General features: G+C 43.8%; 1 protein-coding gene across 1 annotated transcript in view; it reads right to left on the bottom strand.

The window, feature by feature from the left end:
• Positions 1 to 11,961, bottom strand: part of AMPH (amphiphysin) — a gene marked incomplete at its 3' end in the record, with an annotated part of 180,530 nt that overhangs the window by 73,707 nt on the left and 94,862 nt on the right. The window contains exon 4 of the mRNA XM_025200043.1: positions 5,999 to 6,053. Coding sequence (XP_025055828.1) covers positions 5,999 to 6,053 — 55 coding nt within the window. The remainder of the gene's footprint in view (positions 1 to 5,998; positions 6,054 to 11,961) is intronic.

Here is an 11,961-nt window from a genome sequence, read left to right as displayed (position 1 = left end):
CGGAAGTCTTACTCTTGTATATTGTGGGGGGTGTGGGTGGGTATGGGGTTTGTGGGGGATGTGGGTGTATGTTTGTGAGTTTGGATGTGGGGTGTGGGGGTGGATGTGGGTTTGGATGTAAGTGTGGGGTTTGTGGGAGGGTGTGAGTGAGTGGGTGTGGGGTTTGTGGGAGGCTGTGGGTGTGTGGATGGGTTATGTGGTATGTGGAAGGGGAGGGTGCATGTGGGGTGCTGGGGGTGCGTGTGGGGTGTGCATGGGGGTATGGGTGCATGTGTGTGGGGGGGTGGCCCCACCCCACCTGCAAACAAATCATACCCACTGCGCACAGCCCCTGCTACCAGCAGCAACAGCAGATGGAGCCTGCTGGCAGCACATGTTCCTGACAAGCCCCAGTACTGCACATGGCCAGGCTACTGGCTCCATTGTGTGGGGTCCACATGCCTGAGCCCCACGCTGCCCAGGGGAGTCCCATGCAATGAAGCCGGCAATATAGATCATGGGGCTCGGCTGGGGCAGCAGGGAGAGCTGGCCCAGCTCCATAGTACAGAGCTCCGCGCCATTCCCCATGACCTGCACATAGCAGTGAGCAAGGCCAGGCCCCCAGCTCCATTGTACAGGGCTCCCCCCACATGCATAACTTGGGAACTGCATGCGAGCCCTGGGCGATGGAGCCAGGCGGATCCTGCACTCCCACCAGCCCAGGCTCTGTGCTCCTGCCACCCTGCCATGGGTCCCCACTGGCTCCATCCCAGGGCACCAGCATAGGCCCCATGCTCCCAGCCAACTGCTGCTTCACACCTGCCCACTGCCACTGCCCGTCTACCTGCCTGCTCACCACCACTGCTGTTGCCGCCTCCACCACTTCCCCTATCCCTGACCACCACCACTGCCAGCCCTTTCCCTGTCACTTGCCCACCTTCCTACCCGCCCGCCTGCTGTCCCCCTGGCCTCCTCCCCTTCCCTCCACCCACCTGCCACCGCCACCACTCTCCTTGCCTCTTCCACTTCCCCTGCCCACCACCGCAGCCCTACCTGTGGGGCCAGGGTCAGGGCCATCCTGCAGGCAGGGATAGGAGTGCAGCATGCATTACCCTGCAGGAATAAGCAGGACTCAGTCCCATGCATGCACAGCAGGGGCAGCCTGGGGCCAGACCTGATAACAGTGAATTGATAGGCACCTGCCCATGGGCTGGATGAAATCACCTGGCAGGCCAGATCCAGCCCGCAGGCCATATTTTGCTCACCTCTGTTCTAAACTTTCCATTCTACAGGTGTTAATGATCCTCTCTTCTTTTTAATGGTCTTTAATGGTTCCACTAATTAAGTATCCTTTTTTCTGCAATTATGCTGTCTTTCAGCTACTCCTGGTAATGTAGCTCCTATATCAGTCCAGCAGACTTTTAACTTTAGCTAGACATATTAACTCAGGTGTAGAAATAATGCTCAGTGAAGCACTGGATACATTGATAAGATGCTCAAGATGACTAGATTTTGCTTTATGAATCTGAAAGAGATGTAGATTTAATTCGAATAACTACAGGTCTACATATTTTGGGTTTTTTTGCCTAGTTTGTTATGATTTATACATAATATATGATATAGGAAGGACCATTCCAAAAAAGTTATATTTGTTTTTGTTTTGATCTTGAACTCAGTAGTACAGCTCTAGGCCTCTAGAATATCAGTAAAGTTTCTACTTTATTTTTAACTGAAGAAAAATTTAGTGTTGTGTTATATGTGATGAAGCACTGCACTGTCTGCACCACCTTTTTCTAAATCCTAGAGCTGCCCATGTCCAAAGGGGCCCATTCTAGGTCTACTTTATTTTTAATATTTTTATCAAAGACTTAAATGCAGGCTGACATTTGCAGATGACCCAAAATGAGGAAGGTTGACAAGATTTGGAATTCAAAAAGATCTTGATGATAGTACCAACTCAACTAAGTGCTGGTCAGTCCTCGTTTGGCCTTGTATCCCCTTTTTTACCAGCACCCCCACATGAGTGTAAGCAAACTTCTTAATATAATGAGGGAGACTGAGTTCTTTAATGATTAGTGGCATAACAAAAAATTCAGTAGTCACTCTCTAGCTTCTGAAGAAAAGACCCAGTCATCAGATAATGGAACTAGGGGAGAGTGTTATGGTAATTTTATTGATTCCTTTACCCCCCTCTCCACACACACACTATTAGTATTAATATTGTTTAAACAGAGATCTAGAAATATTCTACATCTATTTAACATCATCACTTCAATCTCATCAATAGTCACTAAAGAACTGTATCTAGACAGTCAAGAAAGAAGAGACTTAAGAAGGCTCACTCATCTCTTAGAGAAATGTACTATATTAAATACAAACGTACCTTCCTTGTATATTAAAATGAATGTATTAAAAAGTGGCAAAAATGGTACATTTGACTATGCTCTGCTAGGGCTTTTCCACCTCAAACTTCTAGAATTTCTGTTATCCTAATTAAATCCATTACTAGAGTTCATGCCATGTCAGCTGCCTGCCAAACAAGGGGGAAAATTATTTTAATTAGAGTTAACTATCTGTTCAAGTTTGGCCACTTCCTGAGAATCTTGATACTTCACTGCTTTTCTGGTATCTTTGAAAATGGACAGACTGTATATAGTCTAATGAGGATATGAATCATCTCATCAAAAGGTATCCACAATTATGCAAAAGAATCTTAGTGCCTTTTTCTGCATTTTGGGTTTTGAATATCAAAATTCTACTCCTCATCAACACTAGTGATGCTGCTTCTTACATTGTGACAGTCCAATCATCTAAATACATGACTGATTATTATTTTTAATTCTGTTGCACCTAAGAGTCCTAGTTATGAATCAGGTTCTGCTGTGCTAGACAATATACAAATACAGTCAGCAGGGAGATGTGGTGTAGAAGGGAGAACATAATTCCTGCTAGAAAGTGACTAAGTGTATTAATTATTCCTTGGACTCTGCAACATATTAACAGTAAGGAAGTTTTCTCTTTGTAAGACCATATCTTAGAAGACAGAATATAGTTTATTAGTACTGCTGTTGTTGTTATTTTTTAAATCCTAACAACAGGCTCAGCACTATACAAGACACAAAATGCAAACAGGCTCTACCTATAAGAGCCAACAATCTATTAACTGTTATCTTCATACTTTATATATAACTATCTTAGATACTTATATGGGATAAAGCTCAACCCTAGGGCCAGCAGCCCTACATTGCACTTCAAATCTCACTTTAGTCGCTTTTAATAGATTTTAGAAAGAATGTATCTAGGGCACAAGAACTTGTGTGGGCCCTCTGCAAAAAAGTGAATTTCACACAATGCACTTACTAGTACTTACTTGTTGAAATAGGGGTTTAAAAAATAGGCATTTTCTACAGCCTTTTTACAAGACAATGTAAATTCTCTCTTCATATGCATCAGCTCTGCTGCCTGCTGGAGGTGAGCGACAGGGGAGGAATGAGCAAAGAGTATTCATGGATCTAAATTCACCTCATGCTCAGCTGATTTAAGCAGATCTTTTTTTCTCCATACCCATGCAAACCAAGCTTCATTGAAGTCCTACATGACCATACAAGGGAAGACAGAATGACTACCCTTGATTTTCTTGCAGGGCCATAGAGAATCAGGACACAATCTCGTTTAAAGGGAAGCAATAGGATGTGATTGTTTTTGTTAAATAATATGTATAATATTTGCATAATCTCAACATATTTACCAAAATATTTCACTTTACAGATATGAGAACACTGTCCTCTGCATGGCATCTTCACCTGGTACTCTTTTGCTCTGGTTTTCTTGGAGTGCAAAGTATATTTTGTTTTCGTATAATGGTACGTGCTGTGCTTGAATCGGGCCCCCCATCCCTTTTTCTTCAGTGGTATTTCCTAAATACATTTGCCAACAATGACACCTGTTGATGCATGTTATGATCACGTTCCTTTTGTGACATGGTTACTCATATTTTATTCAGCACATGATGAGTTCAAAAGATTTTTACATGTAGATGACAAGCTACCTTATAAGATATTCAAAATGACTGGCTTTGTTATTGCTGCATGGGGCTGGGAGGGAATCCCCCCCACACCCTTCACTCTCCCAGTGCTACATGTGTCAGGATTTTTTTAATCCTTTCTCAGAAGCACTGGGTGTTAGCTACAGCCAAGGCTGGGGATTTTGACTAAGGTGTGCAAATGCTCCTGCTGGAACTTAAACTCAGAGGTTCCTGGCTAGAGGGTTTTGCACCTCCGCTCAAGGTGAGGTCAATCACATTTGGGGTCACAAAGAAATTTTATCCCATGGTCAGATTGGTATGGATGGTGAGGGTTTTGGAGTCCCCATAGTGGGGGGTGGGGCCCTCTTCCTGGAATCTTTTCTGTATATTTTTACAATTGTTACAGCAGCAGGACATTGGCTGTTGTCATCCCCCTACTCTACCAGTGGCAGATTAGGATGTTGTGCCTTGTGGTTGTCTCAGGTTGACTGTGTAATTTCACTACTAGGTTAGACAGTAGATTGATATAGAATGATTTGGATACAGGCTTTTGATCCTGACTCTGGCACGGGGTTAGACTAAATGATCAAGGGCTTTTATGTAAAGTTAAAAGTAAGCTTGATGTACAGAACCAAGTTTAATGTACAAAATATTAAAAAGGAAAAGGACGATTGTTTTCACCATCCAAGAACTCAGAGCAGCATGAAAAAAGTCACCATTATTGAAAAAAAGACCATCTGGCCAACTAGCAACTACAGCATATTAAATCTCACTGAGCGCACAGCTGGTGGTACTAGGGGTCTTAATAGTGAGGATGCAAAGCTGGTCCCAATCAGATGTCAAAATAATAAGGGAAGCTGTAATCCATTATAAACATAAAATAACACGTCCTAATCCATAACGCAAGGGATGCCCTGGCTCCTGTCTGACTTTCTTTGTACAGTTCCTTGCAAGACTATACAAGTTGTAAATGGTTAATAACAATTTCAGACAGTTTTGATTACGGTTTTGATTCCCATCAACAAGAATTCTTGAGCCTACTGAAAGCCTTTGAAATTGTATTATGACCTGCAATTACTGCAGCCAGAAGACTGTCAGCTGGTTTATGTTAGAGCTACCTGAAAAAGAAGCCAGGTGAAGAATTACAAAGCTATTACCATCTCTTTAGCAGCTTTTCCCCTGTCTCTTTACTGCTCCCTCCCCTATTACCTGAGCTCAAACACCTTCTAAAATTTGTCTAAAGAGGCAAACAGCAAAATAAAAAAACTTTTCTTGAAAAAGTACTGTGTTCAATAGTTTGGATGTAGTTATATATTCACAAGGATTTAAACAGCAATTTACCTCCTTCTGGATGTCTGGCCAATGTGCACTGAGCTTCCACAAAGAGTATAGAAAATAACTTCAATCCTTGATTTAATATGAAAAAAGAAACTTTTTTTTCTGCTTCTGCAGAAGGAAGTACAGTTAACCTGATTATTGGAAAGGTGTGATACATCTCAAGGCAAAAAGGCTAAAAACCTGGGAAGAATGGCTCCCACTGCCAAAGCAGCACTATCTGGAGGCACTGCGGCTGCAGAGAACAACTGGAGTGGTAACAGATGTCAGCGTGTTCACTGGTGGCCCCTCTCTGAAAATGAATAATGGAAGCTACCCAGGCAAATCTCATTTGTGCTTGATCTATCTGCACAGATGTGAGTTTGTCCAGGTGAAACAAATCAATTGTCTGCACAAAGAATAATGAATAAAAACTTGTGCATGTAAGGCTGCATGCTACAAAAAGAGGGGTCACATTCTGAAAATCTGGGATTAGACCACAGTGCTGATGCTGGCTTCCAAATCAGAAATGATATATGGGGAGAACAACGGTGATTCTTGTCCATGAAGAAAGCCAAAAGACTGCATTCCAATTTGTCATAGTGTAATTAATAATAGCCTATTTGTCTGAACAGGTTTTTAAAAAACAAATGCTAACAAAATAAGACTTTGAACTCTTACCTTTGATAGCAGCTAAATATCCTCGTAGTTCTCTCTGGAGTCTGGAACCCTCCGCCTGGAGTAGTAAAAATTTAATTTGTGAATCCAGTATGAAGGACAGCAAGTGCAGAATGCCATTGTTTTATATAGTCTAAAATAGACACACATAGCATTAGCTTAACTTAATGCCATGCTAACTTAATGTCTTTAAATTAATAATAAAAAACAATATCTGGAAATATCTATCAGATAATGCCACAGAACAGCTCACTGTACAAGAATGCATACACTGTTACACACGGGATGTACACATCAGTACAAACACCCATATGTACTTTTGGGTAGCCTGTATGAGGGTCCTATGTCCTACTTAATTTCCCCTAAAGATATGTATAAACCACCTCTGCAGTGATTCCAAGACCACTGCCAAGAAATAAGCCTTGCCATTTGCTCCTACTCTGCATGCGTAAAAAATGTCCTGTGGTCACCAACACAGCTGTCAGGTGCACCCAGCACTACCTCAGGAGCACTCCTGAGATTAAGTTCCTGACAGCCTTTCTAGACATTCACCAAAAAAGTGTCTACATAATCATATGTTTCAGCAAGCCATGAGGAGAAGGCACTTGTTCTTGACAATGGTCTTGGCATCACCTTGGAAACAGTGGGTGCGTCTATACGAAATGCTTTACTGTGAAGTAGCATTGTTTACTGCACACTAAGCATGTGGTTCTACACGTGCACACACTTACTGCACAGTAACCTCACTAATCATGAGCGAATTTACTCATGAATAGTTACTGCACAGTAGAGCTTGTGTAGACAAATGACTGGGAATGAATCTGCTCTGGGTCACCCAGCCACCAGGGAGTGGGACATTGCTCACAGCCCCCAGGAGATGCCTGCTGCCAGGGCGGGCTCTGTCACTGGAGCCCGGGCAGGGGCTATGTCTCCCTGCCCCAGCAGTAGGGAGCTCCAAGCCCCCCAATCTGAGATTGCGATCAGGGATCAGGGCGCTGGGATCCTTATCTCCCAGCACCAGCTCCACGGCTGCAGGATTTAGGGTAGGAGATCCAGGTCCCGAGTTCGTTCCCCATCCCAGCTCCGTGCTTATAGAGCTGAGCAGGGAACAAGCTCCCCAGCATGTTCCCCACCCAGCTTCACACTTGCACAGCCCAGTGGGGAACAGGCTTTCCAGCCCCTACCCCACAATAAATCAAGGAGCAAGGGCTGAGAACTGGTCAGGGATGGGTCCCAGCCCTGCACCCTGATCGGATGATTGAGACACAGGGCTTGGAAAGAGCTGCGGCTGTCCCATCCACCAGTGGAAATCCCCACCCAGCAAGAGGCTTCCTGCTAGCTGCCCCACTGGTGGATCAGGGCAGGGGGCTGGGACTTGCTCCTCCCCTGCAGCTCTTCCCAAGTCCCCTGCCCTGATCAGGGAGCTGCGGTTGGGAGCTCCTTGCTGCCGGAGCAGGAGGACATTGTCCCCACCCCAGCAGCAGGCAGTCCCCTGGGGGCAGGAAGCAATGTGCCAGCTCTGGCCAGGGGACAGCTGTTTCCTGTCCCAGTGCTCCCTGCCAGCCCCTGGAGCCCTGAGCTCCCCCTGGTGGCAGCAGGAGCCCATTGCAAGGCCGCAGGAAGTGGGAGCAGTTTGCTGGCTGCCAGGAGCAGCGGATCTTCTCCCATGTCTCTGCACGTGTAGACGCCTGCTTGGGAGTGTTTACTTGTGAGTAATTTGCTCACAAGTAAACTGATCTCAGATCAAATGCATGTATGGATGCACCCAGTATGGACATACCCTCAGGCTATAATTTATGGTATTAAGTAAGATGCAACCATTTTGCTGGTTGGGTCACTCCATGGGCATGAATTTCAATCAGAGAAAAAGAAACATGTTTCATAGCCAGGGTCTGGTCCAACAGTCAATATATACAGAACCCTATCTTTTCTCTACTGGTCATGAACAGCAACAATTTAATTAAAACCAAGGATTCCCAAGTAATACTAAAATCTATAGAGTTAGAACAAGTCAACCCCACTGAAGATCTGTCCCCATTTTTAAATCTTACAATAGTTTTGCAAAGGGATTTCTAAAATAATTTAACATTTTTCAAACAATAGCCACACAAAAAAACAAAACTGGAGGTAATTTTTACCTTCTAAATAATGGCCAATGATGTTCCCAAATCAATATTACACTATCAGCAATCTTAAGAGAACTGTACAATAACTATTAAACAATCAGAGAAAATCTGTTAAAAATTCTAATATCCTTCTAGAGTATAAAGTAATCATTAGAAAAATACTCTGGTGATAACATCCTAAATTCTGTTGTGAAACCTTAAATATTTCCTTCATAAGAACATCAAAGGGATTTTTAAATGGTTTATCAATAGCCTCTAAGAAGTATAAAGATCATACACAAGAGAAGTGCAAACTAGCCTGGATTGCAGCACAGGCTAGTCACAGTTATCCAAATGATGATAACAACAGCAATAACTTAAATCCCCTAAGCATATTTTAGATCCAAAGAGATTTTCTTTGGAATGTTTTCACTATTTGACACAATAAGGAAAATGTTATGTTGTCTGTTAATGTGTCTCAGACTTTATTCTTTTGAAGCTATTGTATACTTTGAAGAGTACAAGTTTGCTATCATATACTGTCATATAGATCTGAGGTCTACTGCACAGAAGCATCAGTTTGTTTGCTGCTCATGGCATCTTATAGAAAGAGACAGAAACAGCATATAAAAGGAAATGGAATAGCATCTTAAATGAAAGCTCCTTAAACAGTATCCCATCCAGCCTGGTTTGATAAATACCTGTCCAAAAAGCAGGCTTTTACAACATTTCTAGATGTCCAGGCTCAGGCTCTAGCAGGCCTCAAGCAGGAAGGAGTTTCAAGGCTTAGAAGCAATTACCAAGAACAGCTTCCCATCTGTTTTCATCTCGTGAACTTGGGGCACTGATGGTATTAGTCGTAGGTTGCTCTTGGCTGATCTATGATGGATTGTGATGGAGCGTAAGCGGAAAGATAGTTCCTTAAGTATATAAGGCCCAAAGTGTTTAGGGTCATACAGGTCAAAACTGGCACTCTGTATTGTGCCAGGAAAGCTATTAGGAGCCAGTGCAGAATCTAGTGCACTGGAGTTATGTGTTCCTGGTGAACCACCCCTGTCAGAAATTTGGCTGTTTCACTCTGCACCAACTGCAGTTTCCAGATGGTCACTAAGGGCAGCCACACAAAGTGCATTTTACTAGTCAGCCTTGTGGTTTGGAAAGCATGGATGATGGTGACCTGTACTGAGCCTGTACTAAAAGAAAGGGACGCACCAGATGGAGTAGGCAAGAGGCACTTTCAACCAAATGCTGAAACCCTGAGTGACAAAGGGAGTGTGGACACCACCATGATCAGTGGTCCTATCATCAGATCACTCAGGTCAAGTGATCTGCCCACCATCCCCTTTGCTTTGTCTGGATTCAGCTTCAGTTAGTTCACTTGCCAACAGTTATGGGAAAGGTCAAAGACAGCAAAGCCCAGGTTGAATGAAAAGGAGAGGTAGAGCTGGGTGTCATCAGCATACTGATAGCCCTTTACTCCAAAGCTCTGCATGATCATGCCCAGTAGCCTCATATACACATTGAACAGAAGAGGTGACAAAATGGAGCCCTGAGGGACCTCACAGGAAAGGTCCCAGGAGGACAATGAGCACTCACCAACTGCCACTCTCTGGGACCTCCCTGCTAGGAAAGAGCAGAACCAAATAATCACCATGTCTTGTAAATACTATCTAAGCACCTCATGGGCAACTCTATCAAAAGCTGCTGAAAGATCTAGCAAGATCAACAGGGCATAGTTTTCCCTGTTGACCCCAAGTGTAGATCATTGACAAAAGCCATGAGTCTTTGTGCTACACCCAGGACAAAAGACAGACTGACAAGGGCCCAAGAATCCAGTTGCATCCATATGTCCCTGGAGCTGTTGAGCAACCACCTGTTCAATGACCTTCCCCAAGAAGGGGAGGTTGGGAACAGGGATCAACAGCTGACTTGGAGTCAGCATCAAGTGATGGTTTCTTGAGCAGAGGCCAGACAATCACAGATTTAAGAATGTCTGACATCCTGTCTTCTTGAAGGGAGACACTGACAACCCCCACCAGCAATGGCTCCAGTCTCCCCTGGCTGGCTTTCACAAGCCAGCACAGGCACAGGTACAGTTCAAGATGGTTGCCCACATCCCCCTGAGGATGTCCTCTGTGCCAGTGGGTAATAGCAATTGAAACAAATCCTTATAAACTGGACAAGACCAAGCATCTACAATTCCAATCTTTGACTATGCAGCAAAATGATGGTCCCCCAAGCTATGCCAAATGCAGGCAGTTTCGTCACGTGTCTATGGTCAGAGTTAGTGTACTATTTTACAAATTGACCAGGCCATCAACAGAGTAGCTGTCAAGGCCAGTGAGAATGCGCCCCAGGGAGTTCGGGAATTGCACTGGCTCCACCCATCTCTGGAGGAGATCAGCTTAGCTTGCCTACCATCTGAACAGGGATTTAAAAGGCAGTGGTCTGATCATGACAAAGACGCCTTAATGAAACTCCTGATAATCAAAGCCCCTGTCTTCATGCAAAACATTATCTTGCAATAAGCTACCATAAATAAGACTGCATTTGAGATTTTGTTGTATAGGTACTAGAAAACTGAACCCCAAAAGAGATGACTATCTGAAAACTCTAGAAAACGGATCCTGAATTGGTACAAGCTGTTATAGCTCCACTGCACTCCAAGGATCTGCAACATTTTGTGTCAGTTAAGGATATGCCCTTAAGTGCCTAATGCACTCAGAGTGCATAGGTAGGAGTCTTCTACTTTGTCCATTTGGATAAATACATAATTGATACTTGCTTAATGCAAATTATCCTCACTGAAGCAAGTAGCACACTTCAAAGCATATATTTATTTTTACGGTTTTGTAGTAAAAATAGCACTGGGCTCTACATTAAAGGCATTTGTCTTCCACAAAACAGGGAATGATGAATGGCTGCAGAAGCATATGTTTCCACACTGTCAATTATTAAAGCGGAGTGAAGTTGGTAGGAAAGCTTCAGCATTCAAAGGCAAGTGGGGACTTTGGACTGTGCTCCTTAACTAGATCAAGGAGAGAAATTTTGCCCCAAGCATAAGGTTTGACCCTATTTTGGAAGAACCACTTATATACAGTGAGAAGCTAGTTCAAGTTCAAGACCTTTTCATAGTTAAGCGTTTCTTCTGTGAGGCTATTAGCATTCATTCTATATTATTTGTGAAGGCAGAATTTTGGAGTTGGACATGAGCCTATTAGGAACTAACAGTAGATTAAATCCAAAACCTCATAGGTTAGCCTTAAAGATGGCAATGACTTTTAGTCATTAATAAATTTGGAGGATCTGGATTATCAATCATCAGAGATATCCAGTTTCCATTTTAAGTACAATGTCTGTGCACTATTTATATGCAAGTATGGGGTACATACTCACTAGCATGTAACAAAAAGGTGAACTAATGTTGCAAGTTATCTATAACTTTGTTTCCCCCTGTGTTATGACCAGGGATCTGGGTTTTCTGTTCACTACGGAAAAATGTGGATTTTCTCTTTTTAAGGAGAAAAATGGAAATTTTCTCTTTATAAGGAGAAAAACACAGACTTTCTTTTTTAAAGGACAAAAACAAAGGTAACGGCAGGTTTCCTCTTGCATGCTGGTAGAATTCCAGGCTGCAAGGGGTTACGGCCAGCAGGAGAAGGGTGATCAGGCAGGGGGCACCATATACACGTGCATGTACACACATATGGCAGCCCATGGAGAGGAACTCCTGCTGCTTTCCGCAGGTAAATCTGGGGGGGTGAAGGGATTGAGGTCCCCACGGTGAGGGAGGGAGGGAGTTGGGCAGGGCTGGGGGCGCTGCCCAGCAGGAGCAGAGCATATGGCCCGGGACCTGAGCAG

Source organism: Alligator sinensis, unplaced genomic scaffold (assembly GCF_000455745.1).
Source record: "Alligator sinensis unplaced genomic scaffold, ASM45574v1 scaffold254_1, whole genome shotgun sequence".
Taxonomy (NCBI): domain Eukaryota; kingdom Metazoa; phylum Chordata; order Crocodylia; family Alligatoridae; genus Alligator; species Alligator sinensis.
Note: the sequence above shows the minus strand (reverse complement) of the source record. Positions and strands in the feature narration are given on the sequence as shown.